The sequence below is a fragment of the Rhinolophus sinicus genome, linkage group LG07, assembly GCF_036562045.2.
Source record: "Rhinolophus sinicus isolate RSC01 linkage group LG07, ASM3656204v1, whole genome shotgun sequence".
Taxonomy (NCBI): Eukaryota; Metazoa; Chordata; class Mammalia; order Chiroptera; family Rhinolophidae; genus Rhinolophus; species Rhinolophus sinicus.
In genome coordinates, this window is record NC_133757.1 from 25,259,783 (window position 1) to 25,272,626 (window position 12,844).

Below are 12,844 nucleotides of genomic sequence, written 5' to 3' on the forward strand. Positions count from 1 at the left end.
CTGATGCAATAAAACTAACAAAAGAAAAAAATCACCCATGATTACAGCTCTTGAGCACAAATACTGTTAATATTTTGATGCCTGATAGAGAAAAACACCAAGAGAGTTATAATGACATAACCACACGTAATACATAACTTTAACCCTTTCCTACTCCAGAAAGAAACAAAGAAGCCTTTTTCCAATGAAGCACTTTTTTTTCCTAGTTGTGATCACCCTGAGTTTATAAAACTGTGGTTTCACTTGAAGTCATAACAAGTATTTTCTCATTTTGCTCTAAACCCTCAGTTCATAATAATCATAATATTGAATAGGTACATAATAGTCCATTCGGTTTATAAACCTGCATTTACTTAGTCCCTATAATTAGACATCTCAGTTTTAGATTTGGAATTTTAAAATTAGGAATTTTGTGTTTTATTCTAGCATCAAAATTCAGAGGGCCAGGTAACTTACAAGTAGTATGATCTCATTTACTCCCACAGGTTAATTTTTATTAGTGAGCAATAATTTACTTTGTGACCCTCTGTTATATATGTATGTCTTTATTTATGTGTTATCACAGTGTTATCTCCTTTTCTTTAAATTACAATTTTTTAATTAAATTTTTAAATTTTGCCACATACCAGCCATGTCATGACCAGGCATTCACGATGCAATTTTTCACTTGATTACTATCTTTGTTAGATCAAAAGTGATTTTGAATATCAATTGATATTAAGTAAAAGAACACTATTCCTGCAACTAAGTCTCCAGTTTTAAAATACCATGCTGTTTTCAACTTAAATCCTGCCTTCCCTTCATCCATATGACATTCCTGCCTTTCTGCAAGGAGGCAAATATGTATGTGGCATATGCCACACCACCCCTCATCCCTTGCCTGTGGCCAAATTACCAAATGGTCACTACATTTTTTCCCGTGAAACCTGGACACAGCGTTGATCGGCCTGGTACCGGAGATAGAAAACTGGGTCATCTCTGGGCTCAGCAATGTTGGATGTCTCTTCTAACACTGATATTCTGTGAACCTTTATCTAAATCTTTCCCCTTTTTAATTTAAAATCTGAATTGTGTAGAACTGGCAACAGGACATAAGAAGTCTCTGCAATGCACACATCCTGACATGAGGAATCTGGTACAAGGAGCAGAGCCTCCCAGGACCGACCAGTCTGTGGCAGGAAGGAATCGCCTGGAAGCTGGAATAAGAGGACCCGTGGCACACAGACGATAAATCCACACCAGGGGGAAATGGAGACACTTCCTGAACCACACACTTGGCTGAGGATTTTCACCAATCCGTGGTGAGGAGTGATTGGAAATTAATACCAGAATCCCACTGTGTATCTGCGGTTCACAATATATAATTATTGAGTTAACGTTACAGTCAACTGACTGTAATTCTCATTCCGTCGTGTAGGTTCAGACAGTCTCAAACAAGTTTCTCTGTTGTTTTTAGAAGTCCTGCAGTAAAAACCTTACTGGATATCATTATAAATCTGTCCTGGAGGATCCCCCAAGTGACTGTAGCAAAGAAGATTTCTATTCCCAAAGTGAGGAGACCAGGTGAACAGAAGCCTTATCAGAAATGCTGCTATTTAATAAAGCTCAGTCTTGACGGGGGTGCTACCTGTTCCAGGAGCATTGGAGGGTTCATCCGTGCAGGCATTCATTCATTTCACAAGCATTTATCCAGCACCTACGATGGTGCAGGCTCTGTGCTAGGTCCTAGGGATGCAACAGAAAATAAAACACAGTGAATAACCTCAAGAAGCCTCTAGGAAGTAAATAAGCAATGAAGGTGTGAGTGGGAATCAGGCTCTCAGAAGAGAAGATCTGGCAGAATCCCGAAGAGCAAGGAAGATACTGAGAAGTTAGGCAAAGGACAGTATGAGGCTACGCCCGTATCGTGACAGCCCAGGTCCATGGAACCTGCATGAAACATTGAGAATAAAGAGATGAAGCGGGCTGGTCTTTGTTTCATGCTCCGGGGGCATCAATAGCAGAAACAGTGCGATTCAGAGGTTTTGAATTGCTTTGAACATCAAGATGTCAGGTGGCAAGTGCCCTGTAGTGCATGCAGATGGCTTGAAGTGGGGCATGTGAGCGAGGACAGGAATTCACATCTTCCTGGAGCAGCGGGAGATGGAGCTATCAGTGAGCGACGATTGAAATGCTCATCTCGGAGCACAGCTGCAGGAAGGACAGCCAACGAGATAAAGGCGGGCAATGGAAGGGAATGTGTTTCATCAGGTTCTATCCTTGTGTGATGCCAACCCATGAAAGGCCAAGAAGGGAAGCTTGGAGGCAACCCAGCTTTCTTAGTGCTCAGCCTCAAGGGGCTTACTTGCTAGGAAGGGTTTAGCAGTCGGGTTCTCAGTAAAGGAGATGATGCTTAAACCAGGGCTTTTAAAATTACTGGTGGAATTTATAAGTCTACTCGTGAGCCATTTGGCCTGGGGATGTGTGACAGAATCTAGAGGAGACTCATCTATTCACAATGCTTGAAGTTGAGGAGAATCTGAAAGCCCAAGTGATTGTATCCTCCAGGCCCCAGGCCCCCATCCTCCATTCCTCAAACCTCCACTCTGTTACTGTCGTTTGCAGCTGCTTTTCCTGCCTCCATCTGCTTATCTCGAGCAGCCTGGCCTCATTTGATAGTAAGGAAAATTATAACCATGCCTCCCTGTATCTGTATGTAGCTCACAGCTTGCAAACTTCAGACAATTTTTATTTCATTTGATAGAACAACATGGAGACAGAGAAAGAGTACACATTATTATCCACCCCCATTTTCCAGCAGAACAAACTGACGCTCAGAGAATAGCTAAGTATTTTCTTGGAGTCTCGTAGCTGGTAAGGGGTGCTAGACTTCCAGCTCAAGTTGTCTGACTCTAAAGACCACTGCATCACAAGTGGTCTTTGTAAGATAGCGTCTTTACACAGCTAATTGTAAACTGTTAGTTGCTCTTCAGCCTTACAGTTGAATCTTATAAGTTTCTGGATGAGGACTCATTCCTGAGAGAGGGAGAAATGCTCCTTCTCATCAGCCATGTTTGGAGGATGTGGGCCCCATTTCTGCTAGAAGATGGCGGTAATGATGGTGGCCATTTCCATGGCACGAGTAAGACTCAACCTGCGGGGCCCTGGCCCAGCTCTACCCCAGTTTGCATGGCCAGAATCTTAGTCCCCAACACCTAGCAAGTTATGGCATAGTAGTAACTTGCTCTGTGGGCACTCACCATCCATTTCTTCTTCATTTTCCAACAGCATTTGGAGAATTGGATGTCTTTCCCCCTTTGTGTGCCATCTCTTCTCTCCCCGGGCTTAGGGGTACACATGTGGTCCCAATATAACCAGTCAGGCTCTCTCCTGGGACTCCGACAATTGCAGAGTGACAGGAAAATCATTGGAGCAAATTTATTCCAGGGGCAGAGCCCCAGGAAGCTATGAATTAGTTTTTCCTGCCCAGACCCTAGAGCACTCTGGGGTCCTTTCCCAAGCCCTGTTCTCCCTCCATCCCACTGGATTCCGAAGGCCAGCTAGTGCCCTGCCAATCAAACTCTCTGCCATCCAAGCTAGCGAGATTCAGCTTCTGTTGCTCACAACGAGAGACCATTGATCAACTCCATTTCCCTTCCATTCCCCATACCCTCTCCGTCCTCTATCTCTTTCTTAGGGGACACAGGATTGCATAAAGGAAAAAGACTGGGAATCAAAGCCAAAAATCTGAGTTTGAATCCTGTCTCTGCCAAGGCCTCATCAGAACAGCAAGTTCACAGTGAGTTACATGCACGCAGGACACGTCTAATAGTGCTTTTATCAATAGATCCTGAGATGTCAGGTCAATTAAAAATAGCTTCTTAGATAAATAAGAATAAGGAAGGAATTCATCAAGCTGAAAGCAAAGCTGTTTATCCTGGGGGAAGAAAATGGAACTAGAGCAGGATCCACAGCCATTCCTTGACCTGTAAGGGGAGCTTTGTCCTAGATACTTTGTGAGGAAAGAGGACAGGCCCAGAAGTACTCCCCACAAAGAAGAGTAAACACGCTGGCATCCTGGGCACCCAGCAGGACAACCGTCCCCTTTCACTTGGGGATAAAGAGGGCACTGAGTTTGTGAACATGCTGAGGGTGGGTTAAGGTAAAGTCGGAAATTCCGGCTACGTCAGGCTGGCTCTGAGTCAGGTGGTGTGTTTGGGGCTGAACAACCCTTTCCTGTTGTGCATCCGTCTCAGGTTTCACGCCGTGTGTGGAAAGAGGGGTCATCAGGGCTGTGTGCAGGCCTCTGTGTATTACCCAGAGGGACGTGTTGGTCCCTGGGCTGTCATTAGGCTTCAGGAAGTCAACAGGCAGCTGAAAGATCAGGGTCTGACTCAGGCTTTTGAAATGTGGAGGCACAGCCCAAGTCTGCACTGGAGTGGTTCCTGCCCGGTTCGGGGGTTGTGAGCAGTGGGTGCTCTGTGCTCTTCACGCTCTCTCCTTTCATCTGAGTCCTTTTCCACTGAACTGAAAAACATTTTTATTTTTAATTTTTGGTCTTTGACTTGACTCCATGCAGCTTCCAACAGCCTTCAAAGCAGGAGCCTCTTATGCCAGAATGGAAGAAGTTCTGTTGGGGTGACCTGACCTGCTCCTCCTTTGTTCTGAACCAGAATTCACTTCGGGTCACTATTCCAGAGAATGATGTGTGTGACTGTTCAGATGGATGTGCCCACCTGGGCACCGTGCTTTGCGCCACGTCAATAGGCTTTCTGGGATTTTATGTCAGATGGGAGCTGTCTGGATTAAGCCCACTTGTGGCCCACCTAGAGTCGTGTCTTTCACCCAGCACTTCCAGAATTGTTAAAAAATTCAAGTCTGAAAGTGTGGCAAAGAGTTTTGGTAACCAGTGAATCCTCAGACAGCAAAGCCTGGCATTGGACAGGGGCAAGAAAGAAGTGGTCTTCAGATGCCCCCATCGCTGAGGCCATCAGTTCTGGGACGCTGGTTGCAAAAGGCATATTCTTCCCTTCTTGCTTCATTTTGCTCTGTTAACAAATTGTCACCTGTCTCCCCTCCCTTTGGAAGTGGCCTCCTACACTGGTACTGGGTTTGGCCGTGTGACTTTCCTTGGCTGATTGGACAGTAGCAAATATGGACACAGAGAGTTAAAAAGTACTTGCGTGTTGGCGCTTGCCCTGTTATTGCTCCTAGGACCCTGCCACTATGTAAATAAGTCTGTACTAGTTTGATGGATGGTGAGAGACCACAGGAGGGTGACAGAGGTGGTCCAGTCGATAGCTGGCCATCCGCAGCTGACACAAACTTAAAAATAGTCATTAGACAACTTACTTTGAACTGTCACTGATCCCTGAAATGTGCAATATTTTAGGGTCCATCTCTTGTTGGTCCCACAGCTTCACCCGATGTTAGAATCCTTCAAAACAACAAGTTGACTGATTTAATAGTTGGAATTTTATTCAGTTGTCTTGCATCCTGTAGCTGTGTTTCTTAGACGTCTAAAAGTCATGACAAAAAGTGAAGTTTTGAAGGAAAACTTTCTGGAAATTAGGCTAACTTCTTTCTCTAGAACAAGTAAATGGATCATGGAGAGGAAAGTTCCCTGACGTCCAGTTTGCCAGGCAAACTCCGTGGAGCCCAGCCCAGGAGAGTCAGACTGGGCCAAACGAGATGGTTGCCCAGAGCAGAAAGGGAAGCCCTGGCCAAAGGGAGCTTCAGGGCACGCGTCCCAGTCACAGCAATCACGCTAGGGCTGTAGGGAAAAGCACAGGCCAGAAGCAGGGAGATGGGCCATAAGATCACCGTCTGGAAAATGAGGCACAGTTGGGAAGTAAGAAATTCACGTAGACTGTAGCAAATGGTTTGGGGACAAGAAAAACGGATGTTGTGAGTGAATTAGTGGCTTCTCCCACTGCATGGCCCTGGAGTAGTTGACCTCTGGTTTTCAAATCACCAGAAACCCCCTCAAGGTTTGGCTGACCATGACCTCAGCAGATCAGTCAATTAGTGGTTATTAATGAAGCACCATCCATATACCCTAGGTTGGGCTAGTCACTCTGAGGGCTACAAGATCAGGCTAAGACCCCTGCCCTCCAGGGGCTTACAAGTCACTTCCTGGAAGCCATGCCAACCAGATCCAGAAAAATAAGTTCAGAACAGGAAGTGGAGAAATAAGTGGGCGTTAAATGGTTCTGTATGGATTTCTGGAGGAGAAAAGGTTGAGTTAGATCATGAGAAATGGCTAGAATTTAACAACAAAGAAACTGGCCAGGGATCAAGACAGGTCAATATGAAAGAATGCCACGACCGATTAGTGATGTCTGCACCAGCACGGGAATGGCGGCATCCTGCTGTCTGTTTACCATCTCTGGCCTAGATGATATTTAAAGCTCCTTTGATCTTTAACGGTCTGTGACTAATAGCATTTGGTCTAAGGTGACATGACACCCAGAGTCCATGTTACTTAAGGTGATCATGGAAGGAGGCAGATGGTATCATACTGTCCTCGTCTGGATTTCTCACTCAGAAACCTCAGAGACTGTTTGGTCTGGCCTAGAACACTCCCCACCACAAACATGCTGGCCACGATGGGCAAACAAACAAACAAACAACAGAAACTACAGAAAACACTACATGGGAAGAAAAGTAAGGGAGTGATTAACATAAAATTCAGAATTTCCTTTAAAAGGAGGGAGGGGAATTCCACTGGGGAATGCATATAAGAGTAAAATTCCTTTTGTTAAACTGGCTGGTATTTGGGAATAGGGTATGTGAATATTTTTAGTGTTAATTAATAGACATTTGGATTGTTTCCACTTTTGGGTTATGATGAATAATGAACATTCATGCACAAATATTTGTGTTGACATATGTTTTTATTTCTCTTGGGTATATACCTACGAGTGGACTTGCTCAATCACGTGGTAATGTTATGTTTAATATTTTGAGAAACTGCCAGGTTATTTCTCAAGGTAGCTGTACCATCTGACATTCCCAGCAGCAATAGGTAAGGTTTCAGTTTCTCCAAACCCACTCCAGCACTTATCATCTATCTTCTTTCTTATAGCCATCCTAGTGGGTATGAAGTGGTATCTTGTGCCTTTGACTTGCATTCTCCTCACTAGTGATGTTGAGTATCTTTTCGTGTGTTTATTGACCTATGGGTATATTTTCTCTGGAAAAATGTCAATTCAGATGATTTATTTTTCAGCTGGGTTATTTGTTTTCTTTATTGAGTTGTAACCCTTATCAAATATAATTGGCAAAAATTTTCTCTCATTCGGTGGGGTTTTCTTTCACCTTCTTGATCAAGACTTTGGTCTTCAAGCACAAAAGTTATTAATTTTGATGGTGTCCCATTTACCTATTTTTTCTTTTGTTCTTTGTGTTTTTGGTGTCGTATCTAAGAAACCATTGCCTAATCCGAAGTCATAAAGATTTTCCACATGTTTTCTTCTAAGAGTTTTATAGTTCTAGCTCTTACATGCCGGTGTTTGATCCATTTTGAGTAAATTCTTGCCTATGGTATGAGATAAGGATTGCACTTCATTCATTTGCCTGTGAACACAATGTATATTGTGGCCTAATCTCAGAAGTGACATACCGTTTGTTATTTCTCCATATTCTATTGGCCACATAGGCCGATCCTGCTACAATGTGGAAAGGGACGACACATCCCCTTCTGGTCATGAAGATCAGAAGTATCATTGGGCCTCATCTTGGAAACTGGTTACTGTATCATACTTACAATTCTCATATATCAGGAAAATTCTTTGATATTGCCTTTACTGAACAACAAAAGCAGATTATAAAATATTCTGTCAGCTGTAAGTGATAGCTAATTTAATTCCTCTAGTATTGATTTACTTTTGTGTCCTGGTTATAACAAGATCTATCACTTTCTGAGCAACTGTTTGGTTCGTGGCACACAGCCAATTTTCCTACTCATTATTGCTAATCCCCACTTATTGGGTATTAGGAACAAGGGATTTTTATACCCATGTATTGATAAAGGAACGAAAAGAGAGGTTAGATGACACATCCAAGGTCACCCAGCCAGGAAGTAGTAATCAAGTTCTAAAACCTTGGCTCATCAGCCTTCAGAGTCTTTCCTTTCCCCCTCCCAACTGCCACCCAAAAGGCCCCTGGGCTTGCAAATCAGGGCTGGGCCACACCTGCTTCTCTGCTCTATCCATGCCACATCAGCCGGGTCATCTTTTAAATCAGCCTCCTGAAAACCCTCAGAAATAAACATGGGGGAGCCATCAGCATTAGTTTGTACTAGATCGAGCTGCAGGATTTGGGGAACAGTGTCATGGTGGTTGGTAGGCCCTGTGGTCTGTTCAGCTCAGCTGCCATTCTTGTTGCTACAGCAGATCTCTAGGGTATCGTGCTGAAATTCAAGATATAATCCAAATACATTTTTATTTGCGTTTCATAGTCTGTTTTGAATAGCTGAACTCCTTAATAGTTATCCAAAGTGTATTGTTTTCCTTTAAAAGCACACTTTAATATGTTTCACAGCATCCAATATGATTTTATTACATCTTGGAATCAAAATGTTTTCTCAAATGAATGTCTGATTTTATGAATGTGAAGACTATCAGAAAGTAAGTCTAGTAATACATTAAAAAATTACAGTCCTGGCTACCTTTATACGTATCCATTCCAAAAGGAGGTGGGATATGCCTCTCTCTCCCTCTGTTTCTCCCTCCAGCCACTCCCCCACCCCCGCATTTCCAGGAGGCTCAAAGACTAACTGATGGGCATAGAGACAACAGGAATGTTTTTGGCCCCCAAAGAAATTTAAAACCATTTTCAAACACTAAGTTCCTTGTACTTTTGGAGGAGGATAAGATATTGTAATCTGGGGCTTTTCCACTATTTAAGAATTTGCCATTAAAAAACAGCTGTTGTTTTTCTCCTTTAAAACACACCTAGCAAACCACAGGCAGCGGTTTCCTTGTGCTCCTGTCATTTCTCTCCCCCCTCCTAGCCTCTGGAGATTTTATGTTTCTATTGGGGGTGGGGGGGGACAACAGCTCGGAAATCAATTCACCTCGCAAAGCTTCAGGCTGCCACAGAAAAAGTAAACATATCCATAAAAGTGGCCATTTATTTTGCTGTATTTGGTTGCTTCACGGCCCTCAGGTGGCTCTCAAGTTCCTCTAGGTCACAAAAACAAGCCTGTAGTTTCAGAGGGAAGCCTGTGCCTCCAGTGGGCTTTCTGCAAATGCACACACAAAGGTAGCCCTTGTCTACACGGGACAATTGGGGAGGCTCACGTAGACCATTGCAGGCGGCTTCCTAACGGGCCTTCCTGCCTCCAGCTCTCCCTGCCTCTGCCCAGACTCCACTCCATAGAGAGACCTTTCTGAAATGCCCAGCAATTCTCTTCCGAGCTTAAAATCGCACTGATAGCAGGAAGGAAGACAACCAGGCATTAGGAACCTCTGGACGGAGTCTTAAAAAATAAATAAATAAAAAGATCAAACCTGAATCTGATGATATCTGCAGCTCTCCCAGTGTATAGAACACACACAGGGAGAGGCACATGTTAAATACCAGCAGGGGCATGCAGCCCGCAAAATGCAGACTGTGGGAAACTACACAAGGCAGGTTTCTTCAACAAAAAAATTGCAACGGAAATAAAAAGAGATGAAATGGGAGCCTGTGAATTAAAAGAGACTTTAAAAAGCAATACACGGGCTTTCTGTGGCTCCTGAATCAAATAAACAAACTGTTAAAAAAATATAGGGAAATATGAACACCTGACTGGGTACTTGATGATATTAAGGAAATATTGTTAAACATTTCAGATGGGTTAATGGTACTGTGCGTGTGTTAAAAAAAAAAGTTTTTTTTTTTAAAGAGTCCTTATCTAAAGAGACACATACTAAATATTTACAATTGAAGCAATATGATGCCTGAGATGAGTGTCACATGAATCCAGGAGCGTGAGAAGTGAAGGCACAGCTGGAACACGACTGGCCATGAGTTGGTCACTGTTGATGGTGGGATGACACTGAGCCCATTTGCTATTACTCCCTCTACTTTTGGTATGTTTGGAAAATCTCTATAATAATTGATTTTTAAGTAAAAAAACAAACAAACAAAATGTTCTGATGGGTACCCCGTGGTCTCTATCAGCAGTGAAGGCCCCATCTCACTGAGATCCTGATGAAACGCACAGACAATCCTCTTTAAAAATGCATGTGTACTCAGATATTTCCATGCAATTTGGGAGACCAAAGACCCCTGAGCCTCCTTACAATTCTGGCCCTCAGGTTCAAGTGTTAGGCAGTGACCTTTGTGCTCTGGGCCCAGCTCCGTCTGCAGCTTTCCTTCACCACCTGCCACAGGCTCTGCCACACCTGCTCCTTCGTGCCTCCACTCATTTGGTCTCCCCCGTCAGAAGACCCTTTCCCAAGAAGGCCCACATCAAATTTCCCCTGCTCTCTGTAGTTCTCCCTAACCGGCAGCACCCCCCCTGCCCTGGCTCCCACCCTGCGGAATGAATACTCCAGGCCCCCTGGCCTCCGGCGTGCTGCTCATTGACTAGCTCCCATCTTGCCCTGTACTAGAATCCCTGCGTGTCATGCAGGGTCTCTGCTCCCGCTCCCCACACAGGAACGTAGGATATGGTGAGGCCAAAAAGGAACACCCACAGAGCCATAGATAGGGGAGTCATACCACTATATTCTCGCTGGCGTCTTGGTTGGAGACACAGGAAGCAGAAGCCACACGATCCGCAGCCTGCCGTCCACTTCTCTGCCAACAAACCCACCCCTTGCTAACTGCAATCCGCGCTTGCTAGCTCAGCCACGGCAGTTATATCAGTGGCCAATGGCTAACTGGTTACAGCTGATGGCCAACTAGTCACAGCGGTTGGCCATCCACTACCCGAGCCAGCACCTTTCCACGTGAGGCCGAGAGCCTGGAAACTGCTCTCTGGGACTCTGTCCCCACACTGGGCTTCCTGTTACACCCGGAATTCCCTGAGCAACCCTGGAGCCAACTCACCCTTGTCTTGCTGAGCTCAGAGCTTTGCACACAGTCAATAAACATTGGTTAAAATGAATTCAATGGAAAATGTAAAGCCCTGGGGTCAAGGGAGAGCTAATGGGATCTCGCAGCTCATCTACTAAGTGTCAGAATGGAGAACACAGCATTAAGATCACTGCTACCAGGTCTTGGTCACATCTGTCAGGTGAGAAGTCTCTGCTTTGGTGTAGAAGTGGGGAGCTTGGCCAGGTCCAGTGGCCGACACAGCCTTGCCCACAGGGACTCTGCCCTTGATCTCAGCTAAAAGGTGAAGGCCACTGAAGACTTGGGGCCCATCTGAGTCCCACATCAGGTGCTCCATTCTCTTCCCTGACAGCCTGGGGAGAATGTACCCGTGGGGTGAGGAGGGGTCCTCTTCAGGGGCAATCACGTTGCTCCTGAAAGTGATGCCAGGCTTCAAACCTGCACCAGCCTGTGACCCTCCAGCCCTCACACCTTCTGTTCTCTTCCTGAGTTAAGCCTCCTTCACCCCTCAGTGTAAACTAGTGCTACTGGCCAGGGTAAGATGGAGGACTTCGGACATCCAGGAGACAGCCTGAGACCCAAGGCGCCTGGGACTGCAAAAGCAGGACCCTTGAGAAGGGTTCAGAAGGGGAAGGGTCCAACCAGAAGAGATGGGTGAGTATTAAACAGGGAAAACAGAGCAGCTCAAACTAGGAAAGAAGCCACCAGGCCCCAGAGGAGTCAACACGGGTCTCAGTGAAGAACAGACAGGGCCACGGACAGGCCCCAGGGTGGACCCCAGGCTCTGCTAAGACACCCACCCACCCACCGCAGCATTTGCCTGGTACTTGGTATTTCTTTGAAAGGATTTTGGCTTTCCTGTTTTTTAAATGGCACACCCAAACTTGAAAAGGTCGGAGAGGGACAAAAGGGAATAACGTGATTTTTTTTCTGAGCTTGCATCCAAGTCTACGCGACAGTGTTGGGTGCCGTCTGAGCAGCTGCAAACTGATTTCATTTGCCCAAGCAGGCACGGAGGTTTCCCTTAATGCAAAGGAAACACTTTCTGAGCACAGTACTGGGCTGTCACCTTGAGAACCAACCAGGAACCTGTTCTCTTAGGGGCTCTTCACTGTCATCCCCTGAGGGAGGTAACGTCACTGCCATTTTATAGTTGAGAAAACTGAGACTTGGCAAGTAAACTGAGTAGTTAAGCTCCTTTCCAAGGAGACATGGTTAGCAGGTCACTGCATTGGGATCAGAAGCCAGGTGTGACTTGCTTAGAAGCCCAAGGCCTGTCACAACCATCATTTTCTACATGTCACGTTTCCTTCTAGGTGAGGAGGCTCCAGTTTTTTCAGAGAAAATGCTTGGGCCTCGAGTCACCCTATCAGCTCTCACCACCAATAGTAATACCGCTCAAACACCAGCCCTGGTAGCAATCAAGTTCTTGCAAATAGAACATGGTATGGAAGGAAACTGGACTTCCAGGCTGTAAGCGGAGCAGGTAGGTGAGCGTGGGGTCATACCTACCCTGCAGGCTTTGCCAGTGTGTGCTGTGTTTCTTTGCCTCTCTGGACAATGAGGACCATTGCTAGGCGAAAATCTTTTAATAAATCTATCTGTTCTGGAATTGGCCTTCCCTTCCAGGGCTTCTGATTCTGAAATCCCCCATTTCCCCTTCTGTCAGTAGTATCTTAGAAGGGACCCCCAAATCGTGTTCCAACCTTAGTCACACCCACGTTCTCTGACAGATCTGGAAATTGCTCTTATTAACCTCTCATTATCTCATTAGCGATTTGGTTTTGACTTGCCAGTTTGGTCCTTCAAAGCTCTG

At 45.2% G+C, this 12,844-nt stretch overlaps 1 protein-coding gene across 7 annotated transcripts in view; it reads right to left on the minus strand.

Moving 5' to 3' along the window:
• Positions 1 to 990: 990 nt before the first annotated feature.
• R3HCC1L (R3H domain and coiled-coil containing 1 like) overlaps positions 991 to 12,844 on the minus strand; it is a 185,830-nt gene continuing 173,976 nt past the window's right edge. For all 7 annotated transcript variants that reach the window (XM_074339240.1, XM_074339238.1, XM_074339235.1 and 4 more), the window contains one exon: positions 991 to 1,725. In XM_074339240.1, coding sequence (XP_074195341.1) covers positions 1,651 to 1,725 — 75 coding nt within the window. In that variant the 3' untranslated portion in view covers positions 991 to 1,650. The remainder of the gene's footprint in view (positions 1,726 to 12,844) is intronic.